The sequence below is a fragment of the Physeter macrocephalus genome, chromosome 14 (genome assembly GCF_002837175.3).
Source record: "Physeter macrocephalus isolate SW-GA chromosome 14, ASM283717v5, whole genome shotgun sequence".
NCBI classification, from domain to species: Eukaryota; Metazoa; Chordata; class Mammalia; order Artiodactyla; family Physeteridae; genus Physeter; species Physeter macrocephalus.
In genome coordinates, this window is record NC_041227.1 from 397,526 (window position 1) to 421,889 (window position 24,364).

The following is a 24,364-nucleotide window of genomic DNA, read 5'->3' on the forward strand; positions in this document are numbered from 1 at the left end:
CACGAACCCGTGTCCCCTGCATCGGCAGGCGGACTCTCAACCACTGCGCCACCAGGGAAGCCCTGGCTAAGTATTTTTAAATGCCATTATTTGGATTGAAGAAATTAGCGACCTAGGCACTTTAGAAAGTTGAGAAACAATGTTAACATATTTTTCAACAGCATTTATGGAGGTTTTGTGTTTTGACAGGTGTGTTTTTTGAGTCATGTTAGAGAGACATTCCCAGAGTTTCTTACTCATGACGATTTTTGGCCTTATTGAGGGCTTGCTGTGGACCAGCCTTCAGGCCAGGTTGGGGACAGAGTTCCCACAGAGGGGCTGGTGACCCGTTGGGAAGGGTGGGGGGGCAGGGGCCTACAGGAACCACCGATGTGACTGGATGTGGTGACAGATGCTAGTGAGAGCTCGGAGTAGGACAGGGTGTAGCCCACCTGGTGGGCTCTCTAAAGACTCTTGGAGGGAAAGGGTGTCCGTGCTGACACCTCCCCCGCCCCTGATGGGCCCATGGCACCAGCCTCCGGTTCCGGTACGTGTGCAGCAAATTCTGTTCTAACTTCTGCTTTGCCGAGAGTGGGTAGCCAGTGACAGGGCAGGACTCTTGGGGCCGGGCAGCTTTTGGGGGCTGATTGGCCGTCGGGATGGGGGCGAGAGGTGGTGTAGTTTCAAATGACGTCTTCCAAAACCCATGTTTCAGCACAGGAATCACTTCCTGAACATCCACGCCCACAGACCACCCTTCGTCTTTGGGGGAAAGTCTCGGGGAAGCTGTCCTTTTCCTGGCCCCCAAGTGGCACCCCAGCACTGCTTGTCCGGGTGGACCAGGTGTGCAGCCCTCTTCTGAAAAGATCCACATTTGTGTATGCAAACCCTCCTGTCAGTGTCGCGTGGTGGCCTGAGGCCCCGCGTCAGACCCCTTCTGTGTAGAGCAGAAAGAAGGCACCTCTGTGTCTTGGGCTGCGAATGGACGGTTCGAGAATCTCAGGCATCCAGAGCTGCCTCTGTGAAGGTGGGCGGCACGGCCCGGGCGGCTTTGGGCGAGTCACCCTCTAAGCGTGTGTCACTTGGCGCGAGGAGGGTCTGGCCTGTGTTCTGCGGCCGCTCTGAACGCTGTGCCACGGCTGAGCCCGGGGCAGGAGAGCACAGAGATGACTGTCGGTCAGCAGAACACGAACGCTCCAGGCCCGGCGCCCACCGGCCTGCAGTGCGGGCGTGCTGCTCTCCGACGGCCTGCAGTGCGGGCGTGCTGCTCTCCCAGGGCTCATCCGCCCCCAGTCACAGAGGTGGCCGCACCGAGTTACACGGGGACGGTGTGGGCGCGCATGCGGACAGGAGGGCTTTCTGGAAGCACACTCACAGGACCCACTCTGGGCCCGCTGGGCGAGGCAGGGCACCGGGGTTCTGTGTGCACTGGAGAGTTGGTTACAGTGAGAGGGTGGACAGGGCGATGGAAAAGCCACCAGGAGGTGGCCCAGAAGAACCGGGTGGGGGGAGGGTGAGTGTCAGGCGTGCTGCAGACTCGGGGGGAGGGCCAGGTCACCTGGGGGAGCTCAGGGGTGTGGGGCAAGTGGGCAGCGCATCCGCCTCTGGTGTGAGCAGGTCAGGCAGGCGCCTAGAATGGGCCTTCGCGTACTGCTGTGGCCCCATCCAAGTCTGGAGCAGGTTTATTTTGTTTTCTCGTCCCATCCCATCCAAAGTCATGTCGCTTCTGAGCAGCAGTTTCCTTTTCCTTAGGAAGTTCAAAGACAGCTCAGAAACGACTCTGCTTCCTTTGGGGGCAGGAGGGAGCCGGCTCCGCGGGGAACACTCCCAGAATCGCAGGGCCTCTGGCTGCTCAGCCCAGGTCCCCGCCGTCCAGTTCCTGGGCCAGCGATGTCCGCTGTGCTCCAGACGAGGTCGAGTCAGAGACATCTGATGCCCAGGGTCACGCACACAGGTGGCCGTCGCCCCTTCTGGGGAGCCAGGCACCTTGGCCTAGGACCCACCCGACCCCTGGCCTCTAAAGAAGCTGCCCGTCTGCGCTTGAAACCCGGTCCTTCCCAGCAGCCCTGTGGCGGCCAGCTCCGTGGCCCACACCCTCTCTCACACAGAAATTGGAGCAGGCTGGCCAGCCGGAAGTAATGCTATTTTTCCATTGCCTCTGGTGATACAGAAACATTGTTATTTCATCGCTTTTATTTTATATGAAGACTTTCCCCCCTCGACCTCAGAGTGTTTTGAAGAACTTTTCAGAAGTTCTTCATGATACGTGGGTATCATGACAGGCTCACTAGGCACCTGAAGGAAGTGGTCTTTAATAGTGGGTACCTTGACCTTTTCTATTTTTTTTTTTCTTTTTTTTTTTTTTTGGCCACACCACGCAGCTTGCAGGATCTTAGTTCCCTGACCAGGGCTTGAACCTGCGCCCTCGGCAGTGAAAGCACAGAGTCCTGACCACTGGACCGCCGGGGAATTCCCCCTATTTTTTTCCTACGTTGTTGGCAGAATGACCAGAACAAGGAGTGACAAGGTGACAGCGTCCTTGGACACCCCTTACCATTAAAGTCACTGAGCTCCCCTGGACAGCGTGACACACACTTGGCTGTGGATGGGTGGCCTTTTAAATCTCTTTCCTTCTCTTCTCTGGTCTGGCTTCTCCATCACCTGCTGCTTTTGATTCCTCTGTGGGGTGGAAATCCCACCTGCCTGGACCCGGGAGCAGAGGGAGGGTAGAAGTTTCCAATGGTGGCAGTACCACGTGGCTGCGGGGACCGTGGTTCCTCTGTGATGAGCGGGGGGGGTCAGGATGCCGCGGAGCTGGGAGCACTTCCAGGTGTGTGAGTGCCCTTGAGGGCCCGAGAAGCAGGTCGGGAAGGGTTCGTGCCAGGGGACCCGCCTTCGCTGTGGCCGGCAGATCTGCTCCATCGAGGCACAGGTGGTCCTTCAAAGACGGGGTGTCTTCCCCTGAGATCAGCAGACTCACCGAGCCTTGGAGAAGCAATGCAGGGCGAGCGCCAGCTCTCGAGCTCATCCGATGCAGCCCGCGGGTCACACTGACCTCACATTTACTTACATTTCTCTTGCCTCGTCTTAAGAAGCAAGAATATCCATGAAGTCGTGAGTTTGGTATCTCGGTTATATTTTTCTTGGTGCACGCTGAAACGGACATGTAACTATTAGGATAGACAATGACTTGTCCCTTTTCCTGCTGTCGGGGAACGTGCACTCCCCATATCCCCTCGGCCGCTCGCTGGGAGGGGACCAGCACCCTGGCCCAGGGTCCAGGGGTGAGACTGGACTGTGCGGATCCTGGGTGGGAACCCCTCATGCCCCATCTCAGAGGCCTTTCCTACCGTCTGACCGGGGAGCAGTTGGTGTAAGTTAGGCTGCCGTGTAAATGAGTTCCCTGGGGCTGTCAGAGCACAGGACCACCAACCTGGCAGCTTAAAACAGTAGAGCTTTATTCTCTCACAGTCTGGAGGCCAGAAGTCCTAAATCAAGGTGCGGGCAGGGCCACCCTCTCTCTGGAGGCTCCAGGGAAGGACCCTCGCTGCCTCTTCTGGTCTCTGGCGGCTGCTGGCAGTCCTGGGTCCTCATGGCCGAGACATATCCCTCCAACCTCCCGTCCTGTTCTCATGGCCTTCACCCCCTCTCCTTATAAGGACAGCAGTCACACTGAATTGGAGTCCACCGTAATGGCCTAATCTTAACTCTGTCACATCTGCAAAGACCCTGTTTCCAAATGAGGTTACACGCCCCGCAGTCAGGACTTGAACATACCTTTTGGGGGGACGCAATTCAACCCACTACACCGTTACAGCTTGTATTTGCCGGACACATTACCACATACATTTCTCAATCCCAGCGTTTCCTGAGTCCTCTCGGTGTGTCTCCAGCTGTCACCTCTCACTCCTGCCCTTCCCTTGCCGGTAGAGCAGACGTGGCCAGTGACAACGGTATTGGTGAGTTCACTGCGGACCTGTACTCACCCCCACGCCTGCAGAAAGCAGGGCTCTTGGTCCAGGGACACAGCAGCCAACAAGGTCCTTGCTCTACTTCCCAGAGGGGAAGGGACAGGACAGACAGATGTCGACGCCTGCCATGCAGAGGGATGCGGCAGGGCCCGGAGGGAGGGCGTGGGGCGGGAAGCACAGGTAGAGCCCAGGGGCCACGGGGCTGGGTACTTGCTGCAGCCGCTCCAAAGCAGGGCCCGGCCCCTCCTCCGCACCCCTCTGCACGGCTGGATACCCGTGTGCCCGTCTGCCCCCCAGATCGGACCCAGGCGTTTCTCGCCCCCAGGCAGCTGGTGAGACCTGTGGCCCCTTTTCTGGATGGCATTTTTATTGCTTCCTGGAGGAGACACCGGAGAACGAAGTGTAGCAGCTATTGAAATGTAGTCTTCACAGCCTAGAAAACTTTCTTGCATGCTGTAGTAACGGGAGGAACTTCACGTGCCATCAAGTAAGGCTGTCGAGTGGCTGGTCTGAAGGTCCTGATTCTTAACAGTGGTGAGTGTGGAGGTGCCCCTTGGTGACGGGCGGCCGTGGCTGTGGACAGGGCTGTTGTCCCTGGCGTGTCCTCCACGTCCACGGGCGAAGTCCCTCCACGGTGGGTCCCAAGGTCACCAGGAGCCTGGGGGCCCTGCAACCTTGGGAGGCCAGGGTCCCTGCTGTCACTTCGGTTCACCCTCACGGTCACCCCCTGAATGAGGACCCTCGCCTGCCGGGGTGGGACGGGGCGGGTTGCACTTGGGGTGGCGCCTCTGAGATCTTTATTCTGTTTCGTGCTGTTTGTTGAAAAATCGGGGCTGTTGGTCCCACGTGGTGGTCTGGCTGGTGGCATCCTCTGACCACCAGGAGCCCTGCCCTGTTATCCCTTGAGGGGTCGGTAGGGCCAGGCGAGGGGGACCCATGTGTCTGGTACTCAGGGTCCGAAGTGTGACGGTGACGTCTGCATCGGAATTTCTGACTTAAAAACGAATCATTTTCATATTTGCTGCCTGCTTTGAAAGATACTTGTACCTTTCTTTAAGGAGATGTATATGTTTTTGGTTTTTTTCGTGGTTTTTTTTTTTTTTGGTTGTGCTGCAAGGCAGTCGGACCTTAGTTCCCTGACCAGGGATCGAACCCATGCCCCCTGCACTGGAAGCGCAGAGACCTGACCACTGGACTGCCAGGAAAGTCCCAAGGAGATATATATGGAATTTTGAAGATAATTATCACCTATATAGGTTTTATTTGAAAAATTCTAGATTTGCCATCGGTTACTAAAGTATAGGAGCATCTTGGAATTTTTTTTAACATAATTTGTTTGGCAAGATCATTCCTTTCGAATATTTTAATGTTTGTTTGGAGCCATGAGCTATTTTTACCTTAGTTTTTTCCCAGGTAAGTCTTTTTATCCCTGGGTAAAAACCAGCCCGGGGTCTGAAGTGTGTGAGCTGGCCCCTTAGAGCAGGGGCAGCTAATGAAATAGGCGTGTGGATGGGAGCTTGAGTCTAGAATTTCTGTCTCATGAGGAAAACACTGGGATTTTGGCCGAGCTGGTGAGGGAAGTGGGGTTTGCTCATAGCTGTTGCCCGGTTTCCCAAGTCCTGAGAAGGTGAGGTTCTCGGGTGTGTTCCTGTCCGCCGCCTGGACCCCGATATCAGCCAGCACAGCATCGCATCGGGGCAGCCCCGGCCCCAGAGGATGACACGGCGGGTCCCTGCAGGGCCGTCCCCAGCGTGTGCTTACCGGCCGGCGGGTGTGTCCAAGTGGTCACGCGTCCGGCTCAAGGTCCTGCTGGGAAATGTCACATGGCTGCCACCCCCTTCCTGGAGTCACTCAGCAATGTCACCGTATTTCAGGGGACCTACAAGGCGGCACAGCACGCCTGGCCCCTTTCTCCCGAGCCTGCGCCTTCCTCCAGGCTCCCAGGAGATACTGGAAAAAGTGCCGGTTGTACCCAGGGCGCCAGCGAGGGGTCCTCTCTGCTCCTCGGAAGTCAGGGCTGGGGGCAGGAAGGGGCAGCCTGTGTCCCCGGGGGCCCGCCCCAGGGCAGCCTGAGGTTCTGGATGAGACAGTGCGTCCCCGCGGGGTTCTGGGCCCGGAGGGGCGGCCCGTCCACTGTCCTTTCAGGCAAGTGTGTGAAAGTCAAGCATGGACCCCCCCGTCGTGTGCCCCCAGCCCACACGCGTTCGGGGCCCAGTAGGAGAAGGAAGGTCAGCGTGGGTTCTCTCTGATCAATGCCGATTCTGCCTCCTGGCTGCTAGTCGGGTGTCATCCGGCCCCATGCGAGCGGGTGGTGGACAGGCCTTTCATCTCTGAGTCTGCGGATAAGGGACTGGCGTGGAGCGATGGGGATTAGAGCGCGTGTGCCGGGGCCGTGCCGCTCCGACTCCCCCTTATTTCTCATGAATTCTCAGCACGCCTGCAGAGCACATTGTTTTGCTCCTCTGAGCTGGGGCTTGTTCGTTCCGATTACTGCTGGGGTTATTTCCTTGGGGGAGGTTCCAAAAGTAGAATCGGGGGTGAAGATGCAGCACATCTGTGGGTCGGGGCACGAGTTCCAGAAGGACACCTTGCTTCACGGCGCAGCCCCTGTGCGGGCTTTTTCCTAACGCAGGGGTGCCCACCCCCGGCAAGCGCTGCCTGACCCCCACCTATGCCCTGTGCTGCACGGTTCTGTGGCAGGGACGGCGAAGCCCCCGGGTTGGGTGGGGGCCCCCTACCCGTGGGCTGCAGCCACTTGTCACCAGAGCGGGCTTGGGGAGCCCCTGTGTCCCCGAGGCCCTCCCCAGGTCAGTGGCAGCTGCCAGTTCCGACCTCGTGAATCGGGGTTTCATGTCTTAAAGCACCTTGGAGCTGTCCCAGCCGCACTTGACAGAGAGGGGCTTCCCTGGGGGGAGGCTATCCCTCCCGCGCCGGAGGGGGGACAGGGTGCCCTCAACCTCCGGGCCCTCCCTGGAGCCCAAGCCCGGCCCCAGCCAGGGGGAGGAGGAACTGGCCCCCAGGGGCTCCTCCCCCCAGGGATTCTCCCCAGAGGAGCCCCCACCCCGGGGCCCGCAGCACCTGCTGAGCTGGCGCCCAGCTGAATCCTGGTGGGTCCAGGTAATCCCCATGCTGGGTCCCGTTTCCCGCCAGGTCTGTGCCACCTTGGCCTCCTGCGTCCGTCGCACGCCCCTGCCTCAGGCCCTGTGGCCTGGCCTGGGCCCCCAGCTGCTGCTGCGTCAGCCCACCCCCACCCCTATCGGGGGCCAGTGTGACCTCTTCACCGCTGAGGCCTGGTCAGGTCCGGCACCGCTGGGTCATTGAGGTCCATGCTGTTGGAGGGCCGCGTGGTGCAGGTCCTTGTGGTGGACACACACTCTTCATTCACCCAGCAGCCGTCCACCCAGCCTTCATTTACTCAGCATCTGATGAGTGTTTACCCTCTGAAAGGCCTGTGCGGAAGTGATAGCGGGGACTTGGAGACATCCGATTAGTGGCTGAAATTCCGTCGGATGCCAGAGCAAACATTTGTGCCGGTCCAAGCCTGCGTGGTGCTCTCGCCGCCGCTAGCCGGAAAGCGATGGACCACGTTTCTGCCCGCCCCAGGTCCAGGCCCAGCGACCCATCGGTACTGGGTTTCCCAGGCAGCACCCTAGGTCGTTGGGTGGCTTCTCTTGTTTTCCAGCAATGCAACTTTTAAGAAAAAAGAGACCTCTAGGGCTTCTCTGGTGGCGCAGTGGTTAAGATTCCGCCTGCCGATGCAGGGGACACGGGTTCAAGCCCTGGTCCGGGAAGATCCCACATGCCGCAGAACAACTAAGCCCGTGCGCCACAACTACTGAGCCTGCGCTCTAGAGCCCTCGAGCCACAACTGCTGAGCCTGCATGCCACAACTACTGAAGCCTGTGCGCCTAGAGCCCGTGCTCCGAAACCAGAGAAGCCACCGCAATGAGAAGCCCGCGCACTGCAACGAAGAGTAGCCCCCGCTCGCCACAACTAGAGAAAACCCAGGCACAGCAACGAAGACCCAGTGCAGCCAAAAATAAATAAATTAAATAAATTTATAAACAAACAAACAAAAGAGAAAGATCTATTAAAGATTCCAGCAGTTACTTGATGTAAACAAATGTTGCAAAATGTTAAAAAAAAAAGTGGTGATTCTGGTTAAGGGTTAAGTGGGAGTTCTCTGAATCATTCTTGTAACTTTTCCTTAGGTTGGAAAGTGTTTCAAAGTAAAAAGTTGCAAAAGACGACAAAAGGTTCCATCCCATGGCTTGAGAACAGGCATTGCTTTTAGGTTATTTCCTATTTAGACTCTGCGTTTTTCTTGACGGCAGGGCGCACAAGTGTTAGTTAACATTTCGAGTCACAGTGTATCTCAGGTTTAAAACCCTTGGAAAGCATTCTTCTGCCTTGTTAAGCTGATCAGCTTTCTTTTTAAGAAAAAGTTACACAAATTTTAAGTGGATGTGTGGCTCTTTCTAGGGCTTTTGTAACAAAGTGCCACAAACTGATGGCAAACACAACAGAAATGTGTTCCCTTTTAGCAAGGGGTCCAGTGCTCCCTCTGGGGGCTCTGAGGGAGGGTCCTTCCTGCCTCTTCAGCTCTTGGGGCCCAGGCGCCCCTGGGCTTGTGGCCACGTCCTTCCCGTCTCTGCCTTCGTCCCTGTGTGCATGTCTGTGCCCAGACTTCCCCCTTTGGGACACATCAGACCCACTTGGGTCATGACCTCATCTTAACTTGGTTAAACCTGCCAGGATCCAATGCGACAGTGAGATGGGGCAGGACCAGGGAAAGACCCCGCAACCAGCCAGGTTGCGGGCTTTCTCTAGTTGTGGCGAGCGGGGGCTACTCTTTGTGGCGGAGCACGGGCTCTAGGCAGGTGGGCTTCACTAGTTGTGGCTCACGGGCTCTAGAGCGCAGGCTCAGTAGTTGTGGCGCACGGGCTTAGTTGCTCTGCGACATGTGGGATCTTCCCGGACCGGGGCTCGAACCCGTGTCCCCTGCACTGGCAGGCGGATTCTTAACCACTGCGCCACCAGGGAAGCCCAGTACTGTCGTTTTGTTGACCCCCCGGAAGGGTGTGCAGCAGGACTGTTCAGCGCCCAGGTGTGGTCCCTGTGTGGAGAGGCTCTCAGATTCGGGAAGGTGTGAAGGTGTCGGGTGACAGAGGCACCTTGGGAGCCGTAGTGAGATTAGCCCCTGGAGGCTCCCTGGAGGAGGAGGCAGTGTCGCCAGCTGGGTGCTTGCATCCCTTTTGTATTCCACAGCAGGGTTTGCCTTCGTCGCTCCGCCTGTAAAACGAGCACCTAAGGGAGCTGATAGTTTAGCTGCCCGTTATGATGAAGCGTGGTTTAGAGACGAAACGTCCAAAGTGGGAGTCGAGTGTAGCAGGAGGTGCCTGGGAGCACAGGTAAAGTGGTGACCTCTTCCTCTTTCTCTCCCCAGTCCCACAAAACAAATTCCCCCGACCAGCTTCCCACCGGCAGAAGTGACAGAGCTCTCGGGCCGACGCGCCCGGCCGGGGCCTTGGCTCTGACTTAGGCCTTTATGGGAGGTCTCCCCTGTCCCTGCCTGGTCTCTTCTGTTCTCTCCCTGCCCCTACACTTGTTCCCAGGGCCCTGGGCACCTGCTCCTGTGCCAGAACCCGAATCAGGACATCTGGGACCCCCCCGGGGGGCTGCTGTCCCCTGAGAGTCCAGGTCTCCCCTCAGTGTGTGGGGGCCCTGGGCTCTCGGTCTTGGTGGCTGGTGCCACCCTGAGGCCTACGCTGGCACCGCCCTGGCTGGTTGCGGGGACTTTCCCTGGCCCTGGCCCTGGCCCATCTCACTGTCGCGTGCTGTCTCCCGCCAGATGCCCAGGGTGTTGTGCCGTCTCTGGGCTGCCTGTGTTTTGGCCACCGCTCGCTGCACTCTGACTATCCTGGAACACAGGGGCTCTTGTGTCCCAAGGTGCTGGGGCTGACTTCCGTCGGTTCTTCCATCGGTCAGGGCCGCGGTCCTCTGGGGCTGGGCGGGCACGGCCAGGGCGGTGGCTCGGTGGCCTGGAAGCTCCAGGGTCAGGGTTCGGCTGGGTCACTGGGGTCGCTGTGTTGTCTCCACGGCAGCGCAGACCAGGAGTGCGAAAGTGGACTCTGTCCAGCCCCCTGGAGGTTTGCTTAGCCCCAGGCCAGGGTCAGCGTGGGAGGGCCCCCCCAGAGGCCCTGAACCCGGGAATGGCAGCTCACGGGGCCTTGTGCGGAGGCCAGTGCCACCCGCAACGTGCTGCTCCCTCCTGGGGCCCTCCCCCCGCCCTCCCCCCGCCCTCCCCCCGCCAGCGCCTACTCCCTTGTCCCGACTGGCCTATGCCCCCTTCTGGGAAGCCTCCCCGACCTGGCCCCTCCCCAGGCGCGGGTGCCCTCGCGGCACCTGTGTGCTGTTCTGGAATCGTGGCTGGGGGAGTCTCGTCCTCAGCCTGGGCGCCGGCGCCTGGCACGGCTCCAGGCCCCCGGGCGCCGGCGCCCAGCGCGGCTCCAGGCCCCTGGGTCCGGGCCCCTGGGCGCCGGCGCGGCTCCAGGCCCCTGGGTCCGGGCCCCTGGGCGCCGGCGCGGCTCCAGGCCCCTGGCTCCCGCAGGGGCCAACGCGGAAACGGCCTGGGGCAACGCCGGGACGTGGGTGAGACCCTGGGACTCTGTGGGTCCTTCCTCGCTGAGAGCGAGAGCTGGGCAGGCGGGGGGTGGGGGAAGCCGCCCCAACGGTCTTGGAAGGGGGAGTCCCCGTGGTCACAGCACGCGTCCGGCCCTACGCGGTCAGGATGCGTACCCTGAGGGCGAGGTGACATCTACGCAGGTAGGAAAGGCGGGGTGGGGGGCCGCTCCCGCCTGGATGGAGGCGAAGGAACCGAAAGAGGCGGCAGCGAGGGAGAGGGTGGGGCAGGGCCCATCCTGGCGGCACAGCTTTGCCTTCTGAGATCACGCCGGTCTCCAGCACCCAAGGGCGTCAGACCGTGGCCACCGGAGAAACTTTGGGCGAAGCCGCCCCCATCAGGCAGTTAAGGGTGACTTCTGTTAACGCACGTGGAATATTTTTTCCCAGGCAGGAGCTCCGCAGGCGCGGCTCCAGGCCCCTGGGCGCCGCAGGGGCCAACGCGGAAACGGCCTGGGGCAACGCCGGGACGTGGGTGAGACCCTGGGACTCTGTGGGTCCTTCCTCGCTGAGAGCGAGAGCTGGGCAGGCGGGGGGTGGGGGAAGCCGCCCCAACGGTCTTGGAAGGGGGAGTCCCCGTGGTCACAGCACGCGTCCGGCCCTACGCGGTCAGGATGCGTACCCTGAGGGCGAGGTGACATCTACGCAGGTAGGAAAGGCGGGGTGGGGGGCCGCTCCCGCCTGGATGGAGGCGAAGGAACCGAAAGAGGCGGCAGCGAGGGAGAGGGTGGGGCAGGGCCCATCCTGGCGGCACAGCTTTGCCTTCTGAGATCACGCCGGTCTCCAGCACCCAAGGGCGTCAGACCGTGGCCACCGGAGAAACTTTGGGCGAAGCCGCCCCCATCAGGCAGTTAAGGGTGACTTCTGTTAACGCACGTGGAATATTTTTTCCCAGGCAGGAGCTCGGTCTTAAATCTTAAAGGCAACCGTGAACACTGACAACACGATGTATATAAACTGTGGGTTATGACGTGATTTCCCATCGGTGGTGTCTTGACCTTGGGTCTTTCAGAACGTCGTAACCCTCGGGGTGAGGGAAGCGGTGTCCGTGGAGCGAGGGTGCCGAGCTGCCTGGGTTCTGCCCGGGACACCCGGGTTAGGCAGAGCAGGCTTTTCTTGTCTAGAAGCATCAGAGTGCTTTTCATCCACGCTGAAGCAGCCCGTTGGCGTCAGTGGCGTTCCGTGGTAGATGTGATGTGTCCTGGGGCTCCTGGCAGAACCCGGGGCTGAATGTCTTAAACGACAGAGATTTCTTCCATCGCGGCCCCAGAGGCCAGAAGTTGGAGGGCAAGGGCCACGCCCCCTCTGTCCCAGGCATCTCTCCAGCTCCTGGTGGTTCCCTGGCTGTGGCCTCATCACTTATCACACAGCCGTCTCCCTGTGAGGTGTCTGTGTCCCAGTGTCCCCTTCCTGTAAGGACACATGTCACGTTGGATCAGGGCCCGCCCTAACGACCTTGTCTTAACCAGTTACATCTGCAAGGGCCCTGTTTCCAAAGAAGGCCACATGCTGAGGTCTGGGGGTTAAGGCTCCAACGAGTGGGTTTGGGGCATACGGTGCGACCCACAGCAAAAGGCAATAGAGACGCACATGTTTGTAGTTGAACAAGAGTGTTTCCATGAAAATAGATTCTAATCGACCTTGTAATGATTTGCTTACAACACACTGCTCATCAGAGAGTGTAGTTGGGTGGGTTTGCACACGCCCGGGGTCTCCATCCCTCGCTGTCCCCAGGCCAGGCAGCCCCTGACCTGCCTTCTGTCCCCTTCCCTGTAGGTCGTTTTGCAGGTTCCGGTTTCATGGCAGGGACTCCTGCACTGTCTCCTCTGTCCAGCTGCTTTCATGCCGCGTAGTTATCGAGAGGTTCACCCGTGTCTTTGTGGAAGGGCCATTTAGGTGGGCTCGGCCTGTTGGGTGGGGGTGGGGTGAAGGAGCGGCCTTGCGGGGCCTGGGGGGAGCAGCTTGGCTTCTGCAGACCAGCATCGGGGCGCCTTGGTTCTAGCACTAAAGGTATCTTGCTTCCGCTTTAGAACAATATTTGCCTGTTAGGTAACATTTGAAGGAAAATTTCAAGGAAGTGTAAATTGAGTGCAATGAAAATGCAGAAGTGAGAAGGGAGATGAAGTTGGGTTGGCAAGGAGGTTCTGTGGGTGTTGGAGGCACTTACCTGTTAGGGTTGGGTTTTTCTGGACTGAGACTTGGTGACTGGCCTGGGGGAGGGGCCGGCCCACCAGGGGCCCAGGTCCCTGTACAGACCTGGGGCTTGTTTGGGTGCAGCAGGACACGCGTCCAAATTACATCTACTGTTTTACATTCTTATTAAAACCAGGTGCCTTCCAGGTGGAGCTCCTTAGGGACCAGAGGAAAAAAATACCCATCCAGCTCCCAGAATTACTACTTTGAACACACAGTGCAGCAAATGAAATATACTCACAGCAGTCTCCACGTTTCATGGTTCTTGTGCATTTTGAGGCTTGGCGATTTATTTGGCTTTTGCCCACGAAGCATCCATGGTCTCATGGACGTGCTCCATGAGATAGCTCCTGCTGATAATTTGTGAAGATGGCTTTTGGCTGAGACCCCTCTACCTTCAGATGCTGTAGGGAAAAGGTTCGGGGGGTGCTCTGGGATTGGGGTGCTGGGGCCTCTGAACCCTGGAAGTGACAGACAGGGGAGCACCCCTGACACCCACGTCGGGTACCCGCCTCTCAGAGAGGAGGCTGGCAGAACAGGTCTGTGCTCACGTCTGAGTGCGGCTTGTTTGGGGGAGACCTCAAAGGCCCCCTCGCCCCTGGGTCACCGTGCTGAGAAGCCGAGACTTGTGTCTCTTGGGTCGTGGGAGCTGTCTCGCAACAGTGAGACTCGGGGGCCCGGGATGGTGGCTCCCAGCACGCGCTTGGTGGCTCCCCGACGGCCAGACTCTGGGAATCTCCAAGCCTCAGTTTCCCTGCCTGGCAGCTTGGAGACCACCTCCGCCCTTCCTGGAGGCCGCGGGATTGGAAATGGGTCCCGCGGCAGGCAGGCTGCCCGCGGGGCAGGACAGACCCGCGGCTGCCCCCGTCGTCACTCGCTGCGGGGTCTCTGGCATGGTCCCTGTGACCCGGGTTACCCGTGTGAGGGCGGCCAGCCCCGAGCCCCGCACTGTGCAGGGTGACACAGCTTTTGGAGTTTGGTCTGGAACATGGATTCAAGTTGTTCTGGCACCAAAGTGGTCACGTTTCATAAGTGATTCTGTCCGAAACTGAAGTGTCTTGAGATTAGCAGGCTATAAATAAAATAGACAGTAGAGACCCCACAGGAGACATAAAAACACTGGAGAGATGGTGTGGCTTCCAGGTGGCACGTGGGTCACTTTGGTGAAGTCTCAGGTGCCGGTGTGGCAACAAATGCCCCTCGGGCTCACCCAGCCTTAGCTGCTCCTGTCAGTGTGGCATCTGAGTCCCTTAGGACCGCAGGCTTCTCTCTGAGGGTCCCTTCCTCACAGGGCTGCCCGCGTGGACCTTTGGATGCATGAAAATGCCCTGTGATCTGTACCGCAGCACAGGTAATTCAGAGATGACAGTCAGGTTATCAGTCCACAGGTGTGTGTCCTGTGAACAGGTGTGGGTCCACAGGTGTGTGTTCCCCGAACAGCTGTGTGACCCACGGCCAGGTGCATCTTCACTGGACAGGAGCAGATGCTCTGGTGCCCTTGCCCTCAAGGAAGAACTGTGGTGAGCGTGCTTCAGTCTGAAGCCTGCATCTTTCTCATCAGGCCATCATATGACTTGACCACCCAGGAAGCTTCCATTTTTAGGGTCACAGCTGCTGAAATGCAACTGGGCAGCCGCCCTTCTGCTGCCGTCAGGTGGGTGGGACCCTCATGGCCTCTTACCGATGTGGAGACATGACCGACTTTGTAATGCAAATCCAGTTATTCCCCTCAAGTTTCCGGGATCAATTGGATAAACTACGTGTATCCTTAATATTTCCATAGCAGACTAATCTGTTTTGTTTTTTTTTTTGGCTGCACCGCACAGCACGTGGGATCTAATTCCTCAACCAGGGATCGAACTGTGCGCCCTGCAGTGGAGGCGCGGAGTCCTAACCACTGAACTGCCAGGGAAGTCCCCCAGACTAATCTATTTTTGATTATCATTCGTTTAGATGCCTTTTCTTTTTAGTGTACAGGTGACTTTTTTCCCTAATGAAAATTGTGTTTTCTTACAACAAAATCTCTATGAAGTACATAACTGATTTTAAGCTGCTCTGATTGAACTTTCCATATGAGTTGAAATTATTTGAGAAATGCAAGAACTTTCCATATGAGTTGAAATTATTTGAGAAATGCAAGCCCCCTGAGGTAGTTGTTGCTTCTCTAAAATGGCACTGGCATTTTGCCCCTTTTCAGTGTTCTTCCTAATTCTTGGGCTCTCTGTTTCACTGGCGAGTAAAGAGGCTTATTATTCATATAGGAAGCCAGGCGATGAAACGTGCCTCTCCCTAACTTGAATATAGTGTCCGTAGGGCTCTCGGTACCTGCCCCCATATTCGGCCGGAGCTCGCGTGGACTCCGGGCATGAAGCCGATGCTTTGAGTTTAAATGGTCGATTTCCTGGTTTGACGTGTGTTTCGGTTCCTCCCTCAGCGCCTGGCTAACCTGAGTCTGTAACGCCAGTTGTGCGGTGTGAAGCCACACCTGGACGGCCTGTGTGTGCCCCTCCCCAGCTCCCACGCCCTGGGGGAGGGGCACACCAGCTGCTGACCACCCTCGGGGGTGGTCCACGCACCCAGGGCCGAGCACCCCCGGTGTCAGCTGTGAGCCTAGGGCCCCCACAGCCAGTTCTGAGCTTGCCTCCTCTCCTCAGGGCCCGTCCGCGGGGTCAGGTCCCGCTGCTGTCACGCGATCGAAGCAGCCTGTTTGCTTCTGGTCTTCGAGTCGGGGGGCTGGTTGGAGCGGGGGCGGTCTCTGTTCTCGCCTGGCAGGGACGGTGCTGGGTGGGCTGTCGAGGGAGACAAGGGAGTGAAAGGCTTGGACCCTCCCCAGCCTCGTTCTCCCAGCCTGGGGACTGTGGGCGTTTCCAGGTGACCTCAGCTGGTGATGCAAAACGTAAAGTCTAAAGGAAGGTGTTGCATAAATGAGGCGGCCCCTGCCCTCCGCCCCCGCCCCGGGGAAAGGGGACGGACGTCCGCACCTTCGACCAGCTGGAAAACGGCGTGTTTATCAGGGAAGACCTGCCTTCCGCAGGGCGTCTTACGCGGTGAGCCTGGCCCCAGATTTCGTACGGTGCAGTCCTAGCCCCCCGCGCCGCAGCACCTGACCTAGTTTGGATGTGGTTTGTACTGAGGTAGTAGGATGGGCCTAACCCGGTATGACCGTGTCCTTGTAGGAGGGGACGCTGGGACAGACACGCACACAGGGAGACGGCAGAGGCAGAGGTGGGTGATGCTTCCACGAGCCAAGGACGCCGAGGACTGCCGCTCACCGCAGAGGCTGCCGGAGGCCAGGATGCGTCCCCCGGCGGGGCCTTCGGAGGGAGTCCTGTCCGCACCTCGGCCTCGGTCGGGCTCTGGCCTCCGGTCTGGGCGGCACTGAAGTTCTGTTGTTTTGTCTGCCCGGTCCGGTGGCCCCGGGAAACTATGGGAGCAGCAAAGAGCTGGGGAGCGAGGCTGGGGAGAGCAGCGCGTGGGGCCCAACTCGAGAAATGATTCGGGCGCTTGGGACCGCGAAGGGGGTTCTCATCACCTTGGGTCCCTCCCCCCACCAGACACCTTCCTGGGGGCTGCGCTGGTCACAGGGCCTTCTCCCTCTGGAGCTGGCTTGGGCTGGGGTTTGGGAGTTTGTGGATGTCCAACTTCAGTCCTTACTGTTCTAGGGGTTTTGTTTGTGTGGGATGTTGTTGTCGCTTTTTTTTTTTTTTTTTTTTTGCGGTACACGGGCCTCTCACCGTTGTGGCCTCTCCCTTCGCGGAGCGCAGGCTCCGGACGCGCAGGCTCAGCGGCCACGGCTCACGGGCCCAGCCGCTCCGCGGCACGTGGGATCCTCCCGGACCGGGGCACGAACCCGTGTCCCCCGCGTCGGCAGGCGGACGCGCATCCACCGCGCCACCAGGGAAGCCCTGTCGCTTTGTTTTTAAAGGATGCTTCTTCAAGGGTGAGGGATGAAGGTGCCCCTGGGTTACTTGGCCTAGATGTTCTGATTTTCTGTTTGGGTGAGAAAGTCGCTTCGACTGTGGATGGGTGTTCTCCTCCTTTCTGGAATATTTGTTTGCTCGGAGGGTTGGCTGCAGCATGTAGGACTGTGTTCAGAGCGCCATGTGCCAGACGACAGGTGAGCCTCAAACTGGACGCTGGTTCAGGTGCCCACCGTCGAGTGCCCCTGTGCCCGGTGGCCGCCCTCCCAACTCCCTCGGTGTGTGTGTCGACCGTGCGGGTAACCCTTCCGTTCTTGCCCCACAGAGTCCGTAGAAGAGACCACCCCGGGATCCCAGATGAACAACCGGCGAGAAGATATGGAAATCGCGTCCCACTACCGGCACCTGCTCCGCGAGCTCAACGAGCAGAGACAGCACGGCGTCCTGTGCGACGTGCGCGTGGTGGTCGAGGGCAAGGTCTTCAAGGCCCACAAGAACGTCCTGCTTGGCAGCAGCCGCTACTTCAAGACGCTCTACTGCCAGGTGCAGAAGGCGTCCGACCAGGCCACGGTCACGCACCTGGACATCGTCACGGCCCAGGGCTTCAAGGCCATCATCGACTTCATGTACTCCGCCCACCTGGCCCTCACCAGCAGGAACGTCATCGAGGTGATGTCGGCGGCCAGCTTCTTGCAGATGACGGACATTGTGCAGGCCTGCCACGACTTTATCAAGGCCGCGCTGGACATTAGCATCAAGCCGGACGCCTCGGACGAGCTCTCGGAGTTCGAGGTGGGCGCCCCAGCCAGCGGCGGCGCGGACGCCCTCATCTCCGCCGTGATGGCCGGGAGGAGCCTCTCCCCGTGGCTGGCCCGGCGCACGAGCCCCGCCACCTCTTCCGGGGACTCGGCCATCGCCAGCTGCCACGAGGGCGGGAGCAGCTACGGGAAGGAGGACCAGGAGCCCAGGGCCGACGGCCCCGACGACCTCCCCTCCCAGACGCTGTGGCCTGGTGACGTGGCCTTCGGGCCCCTGCACATCAAGGAGGAGCAGCTCTCGCCGGCTCACCACGGGGGGAGCGAGCCGCCCTCCGCCGGGGATGGCGCCGTTCAGAGCTCCTTCTCCGAGCAGGCTGCAGGGGGCGGCTGGCAGCCCACGGGCCGGAGGAAGAATCGGAAAAACAAAGACACCGTCCGGCACATCACGCAGCAGGTGGAGGGCGACAGCCGGGCCGGCTCCCCGCTGCCGTCTCTCCTCCCGACGTCCGGGTGGCCCTTCAGCAGCCGAGACTCAAGTAAGCCTTGCGTTGGTTACAGGCCGGGCTCAGGCGCCCTGGGGTCACGGGCAGCCCAAAGGCACTGTTTGTCGGTCGCCCTGGGGCCGCTCGTTTTGTCCGTGAAGTGGCACCTTTCCAGGCTCACGCTGGTGGCTTCCCACGGGTCACCCCCTCTCGTAGTAAATCGGTGTGAGCGCGGGGAAGGTGGCCGACGCGTCCCAGCGGGCGCGCCGGGGCCGCCGACACACAGAGGCTGCTGGGCTGGGGGTTTTCTGGAGCCGGAAAGGCGGGGTGACACCTGGAAGGAGCCCCAGCGTGGGGTGTGGTGGAGCCTCTCGTAGGCACTGGGTGGAGTAACTTAATTTTGAAAGATTTAAACATTACCGTGTTAAAAAGATGAAGGAGTGCACGGGGTGACGTGACTCGGGTGGAAGGGAAGGCCAGGCCAGGTGTGTGGGCGCCGGCCGGGGCCATTGTTGTCACGTGGAAGAAACACCACGCGTGTGTGTTTCGTCCTGGGCACGTGAGGGCTCGTGGCCACCAGCTCCCCTCCCGGTGAGGGGTATTTCCTCGTTGCCAGCAAGTGCGGGTTCCGTGGTTCGCCCACAGAGCAGCCGGTGGGCGTTACCGCGCAGGTGGGGAGCCCCTTCTGGACCCCAAGTCCGTCGGCCGTGAGGGCTCTTAGCTTAGCTTTGTTGACGCCGGCCCTCACCCTCTGGAGGATGGTTTTATCTGTCTCCCAGGCTAGTAAACAAATGAAATGTTTCCTAGATGCCAGGTGCTCTTGCTGGCGCCGAGCATGTGATAGTTATGGCTGCAGCGAGCTTTCCCGGGTGGCAGACGGGACCTCGAGGGCTGCGTTTCGAGTGAGGAGGGGCTTTGGTGGGACAGGGGTTGGTCCAGAGCAGGCTGGAGGCTTCTCAGCAAGTGGCCACGTTGGGGAGGCCCCTCCAGGAAGGAGGTTAGAAATCAGTGGGGGCTCAGAGGTGGACAGGAGGCAGTGAACCGTGGGCAGAAGCCCTGAAAGGTGTCACCAGTGCTAGGCCTGTGCTGGGGTGGGGAGGGCAGCCCTGGGGCTCTTGATACACTAGCTTGATTATTGTGGTAAAACATACGTATCATGACCTTCACCCCTTTAACCGTTTTTAAGTGTATTGGCGTTAAATACATCGCCACTGTCCATCTCCAGAACTTTCTCGTCACCCCCAGGAGACACCGTAGCCTCTCCTGTTGGTTCTCATTGCCCCGGGCGTCCCCAGCCCCGAGCGCTGGGCCAGCCTCCCGCAGGTTCAGTCCCAGCTGGTTTCACCCGTGTCGCCCCCTCGGCGGGATGGTCCTGGGTGAGGTGGCGTCCTTCGCGCTGTAGGACATCAGCAGTGCCCTGGCCTCCGCCCCCTGGATGCCAGGAGCCGCCCACCCCTGGTCACGACGCTGCCAGGGTCCCTGATGGGAAGCCCCCCGCAGAACCGTTGAGTGTAACTGAACTAAGTCAGAAGAAGGTTAAGCTTCTGAGATGATAGAAAGCCCGCCTGTCTCCCTGCCAGCGGTCTGTGTCTGCTCTCTCCGTGACGACGGAACGTCCCTTTAGCTCTGACTAAAGCCTGGAGCGCAGCGTCCACAGGGACTGACTTAAGGAACCTTCTGGGTGGGTCAGGGCCGCAGAGCCTTCCCGTCCTGTCCTACACCAGCTGCGTCACGGGTCGTCCGGCAGACTGCGGGGCTGGAGGCTCGAGGGTGCTCCTTAAGCCTGTGGGTTTGATGTTTTAAATGCAGTTGTCGAGCAGAAGGTGTTTTTAGAATCCAACAAGTGATTTCTGCTGGTGTACTCTTGCTAACGTCTGAAATCCCTTGGGTTGCCAAGGCAACTGCGAGATTTCCCCTGAGTTGCTAAGACAAGGACCCGAGGTGTGGGCTTGCGTGGGACGGCTCTGCCCGTCACGGTGGCCGTCTATTCCTCTGCCCCGGCCCTGGGCTGGGGTTTGGAAGCGTAAATTGTGATCCCCGGCGGAGGAGAGTTTGCTTTCATTAAAGATTCATTACGTCTTCGAGGAGAGTGTTGTTTTACCCTCATCCCGTTTATAGGAGAAGAGGTCCTTTCCCAAAGGAACGTGTCAGGCCGTTCCTGCTGATCACACAGGGCGCCTGACAGAGACGCTCCGATGCCCAGCCCTGCAGCAGGACCGCCGCCCTGTCCCCTGTGTGTCCCCACCTCGGCGTCCGGGACTCTGGGGCCTGTCCGCATTTAAGAGTGATTCTTCCAAGCAGGCAGCCAAGCGCTTTCTAACCCGGTAGCTTCCAAGAAAACATCCACTGAGATGGACCTCTGGGTCACAGCTGTGGGAAACGGCGTTTAAACGTGCAGGTGCGATGGACACAGGCCGAGCCCGTGGTAGCTGCCGGCTCCGGCCTCAGCCCCTCGTCTGTGATCCCAAGACCGTGAGCCTCCGATGCGGTGGGCTGTACTTGTTCAGAAGCCGGTGCCAGGAGAGCCCAGGTGCCCCATCCCGACATCCCACACGTGTTCTGAAAAGGATCTGCAGAAATAAAGTTCTGAGCTAGAATAAAGCGTGTGGGTCTTGTGAAGGACCTGTTTTCCCTGAACCTCGGTAAGGGTGGACCCTGGCGTCCTGGGATTTTGAAGAGTACGTTGGAACCACAGAGCGGGTTCAGGGCGTGCAGGTGGCCTCCGGAGACTCTGGTGGATGCTCTAAGCTCGCAGCTGCCGTCCTGCTGGGGCCAGGGCCCAGCCCTCCCCTGCCCAGGTCGGAGGGTCTCTTCGCTCGCAGCTCGATGCTGGAGCTGAAGCCAGGCCAGTAGCCCCTCCCTCGGCTGTACCCCCAGATGCTTTCCTTTCAGAAATGAGCAGAATTGCTTGGAATTCCTCTGGTCGACCTTGGGGCCGTGGTCATCAGGGAGCAGCTGCTGTCCTGACACCTCAGCAGCGGTCTTCGTGGGGCGGTAGGTTGGGAACGTACCTGCTGCTGAGAAGGGAGGTGGGGGAGGGGCCCTCGTGCTGGCCCAGGAGAGCAGGGTCGCTGTGGACGGGGCCTGGGCGAGGGCGGGGCTCGGCCCTGACTGAGACCCTTGGCCTGTGGCCCCCTGGCCGCCCAGTCCTGGCCTGAGGCCGCACTTCCGAGTTACCACCTGGACTGAAGATCCTCGTCACTGTGGCTTTGCTGAGTGGCCAGCGGAGCTTCTTTTCTGATGAAATGGAAGTTCCTGGACTTTCTAGAAAATTCAGTTCACGAAGACGGAGCCCCTGAGGTCGCTCATCATCTAGATGTGGAAGCCGAGGCTGGTCACCCAGGGCCACCCCCCGACGCCACCCTGAGGAGGAGCTGGAGGGTCTGGGTCTGGGGGGGTCAGCACAAGGCGGGGCCCCTGGGAGGCGACAGGTGGGCGCGGCCACGGTCACTCGGGACCCCCAAGGCTCCGCTCGCCACAGAGGGGTGGGGGCTGGCTGGGGCCCTTCTGCTGGCAGAGCTGTCTGGTAGCTGTTCCGTGGCTCCTTTGCTCCAGGGCACTTCGCTCTTCCTGCTCTCGCGGGCGCCCCCTGCTGACCCGACACGGAGGTCACCTGCCTTGGCTGCTTCCGGGCGGGTTCGCGGACGTGCCGCCACCTCGCTGGCTGCTGTTCTGATTTGAATTTGAGGGCTTTTGTCCTCTTCAACCCAGTGTGTGTTTTCTTCTGATGTTTGGACACTGTGACAGTGACGCCCCCAGGGTGCCGACCGGGGTGGGGTCCGAAGCCCCACGGGCACCCACCTCCCAGGGACAAGGAGGCGGCTCTGGCTGGGTCGCAGTGCCCAGGGAGATGCTCGTCCGTTTTGTATTTGCTGTCTATACGTGTATTTATATACATACACTTAGAAGCACAGCTTGGGAGCTTACGTTTAAATGGAGATGTTAAAAGGAGTTGTGAGTGTAATTTTTAACTGTTCATTTGAAAACTTTTATGCTGCTGCTTTTTTCAAACTTTTAAAAAATGGAAGCAGAACATACACATTTGACTCTTCTGAGTCAAACCGCAGATGTTCAGCCGGCGAGGGGGCATGACCCACCCCCCCAGACACCCCGGCACCCGTCCTGGGAGCCGCCTCCCCAGGCAGCGTGTCCTGACTCGGCCTCTGTGCGCTGGTTTCCCCCGGTCAGTCTGCTGTTGATGGAGCCCTCGGGGGGTGCCCGCCCCTTCCCCAGCCGTGGGCTCTGTCCTGACCTTGATGGGCCTGGCTGCCAGGACCCTCGGTGCATGCCTTCTGGTGCTGGTGGCATGTGTGTTTCCGGTGTAGACCTAGAGGTGTTTCTAGGGGCGTGTCTGTTTCCTGCTGCTATGACGAATCACCGCAGACTTAGTGGCTTGAAGCAGCCCAGCTGTATTCTCTCTCGCCCAGATGTCGCCAGTTCGCAGGGCCGGATCCTTCTGGGGGCTCGGGAGAATCCCGGCCTTTTCCAGCTTCCAGAGGCGCCACGTTCCTTGGCCCGCGGCCCCGTGTCACTCGGACCTCAGCTCTGGTGCCGTATCCCCTTCGCTGGCTCTGGCCCTCATTCCTCCTTCTTCCTCTGAGATGGACCCTTGTGTGGACAGGGACCCCTGGACGGGCAGGGTGATCTCCCATCACACTTGCAAAGTCCCTTTTGCCACGTGAGGTGACATGTTAACGGTCTTGGAGATTAGGACCCAGACACCTGGGGACCGTCATGGGAACACAAATAATAACAAGGTGTTTTGGTGAAAACTGCCATTCCCTTTCCTATTGTTTTAAGTATGATATACATTCAATAAATTGCACAGGGCTTCCCTGGTGGCGCAGTGGTTAAGGATCCGCCTGCCGATGCAGTGGACACGGGTTCGAGCCCTGGTCCGGGAAGATCCCACATGCCGCAGAGCAACCAAGCCCGTGCGTCACAACTACTGAGCCTGCGCTCTAGAGCTCGCGAGCCACAACTACTGAAGCCCGCGTGCCACAACTACTGAAGCCCGCGAGCCACAACTACTGAAGCCCGCGTGCCTAGAGCCCGTGCTCCGCAACAAGAGAAGCCACCGCAATGAGAAGCCCGCGCACCCCGCGAGGCCCGAAGCCACCGCAATGAGAAGCCCGCGCACCGCGATGAAGAGGGGCCCCCGCTCGCCGCAACTAGAGAAAAGCCTGCGTGCAGCAACAAAGACCCAATGCAGCCTAAAATAAAATAAATAAATTTATTTTAAAAAATAAAATAAACTGCACAGATTTCAAGTGTACGGTTTGACTAATTTATTGTCTCTCTCCCTGCCATTTTATTGGGGGAAATAGTCACACTTAGAGAAAAGCTGAAAAAACGAAAGTGAGCCTGCCTGCGCTGAGATTCTCCACCTGCTTACGTCTCGCTGTGTTTACATGTTTATGCATCTGATCATCCAAACCCACCTCGTTCTCTGAATTTCAGAAGGCCGACACCAGCACCTCATCCCAACGCTCCGGCCAGCCTCTCACCAGAGCCCGCATTCCCCACGCCGTACATGTGCCTTTGGATGACAGACGTCCCCTCAAGACGTCCCCTCAGCCTCTGGACACCCCCCACCCCATCCCGCCTCCTGCCGGCCTGGGGGTCGCAAGGGAGGGCGTCACACAGGGTGTGCTCTGTGGTCCGCTTGTGTCCATTTTGAGATGTTGCAGATTTACAGTCACTTGTAAGAAATAATGCAGAGGCAGCTTCCCCCACTGTTGACATGTCAGCATCACAGCCAGGAAACCAACCTGGCCCCGCACAGTCACCACCAGGGGACCCTGGGCTGCTTCTCTCCACAGCCTCGGGAACTTCTGATCTGCCCCTGGCTGTGATTTCCAACGTGCTCTCAGGGTTTGCTCAGACCGCCACGTGCGTCCACAAGTAATCGTTTCACTGCCAAGCGTTATTCCGTTCTCTGCTGTAACACACCTGCTGATGGACGTTCGGGTTATTTGGGTGATTTCTGGCAATTATGATCAAGCTGCCGTGAACGTCCCAGGACGGGTATTTGTGTCATTTGTCTGCATTCCTCCCAGGACCGGGCTGCTGGGCCGTCGGGTCGTGTGCGTGCAAGAAACCAGGGGTGTGTGTGATGTACACTCGTGTCAGCTTCCCACAGACCGTGGATTGGGTTCGTTTTTAAATCTTAGCCGTTCTGGAGGACGTGGGGGCATCTCCTTATGGTTTTCTTTCTTTATTTTTTAAACATCTTTATTGGAGTATAAGTGCTTTACGATGGTGTGTTAGTTTCTGCTTCATAACAAAGTGAATCGGCTATACGTATACATATGTCCCCATATCCCCTCCCTCTTGTGTCTCCCTCCCCCCCTCCCTATCCCACCCCTCTAGGTGGTCGC

General features: G+C 59.0%; 1 protein-coding gene across 1 annotated transcript in view; it reads left to right on the forward strand.

Moving 5' to 3' along the window:
- Positions 1-24,364, forward strand: part of ZBTB46 (zinc finger and BTB domain containing 46) — a 59,621-nt gene that overhangs the window by 3,299 nt on the left and 31,958 nt on the right. Inside the window, exon 2 of the mRNA XM_024128250.3 lies at positions 17,070-18,038. Within this exon, the coding sequence (XP_023984018.1) occupies positions 17,102-18,038 (937 nt within the window). The 5' untranslated portion in view covers positions 17,070-17,101. The remainder of the gene's footprint in view (positions 1-17,069; positions 18,039-24,364) is intronic.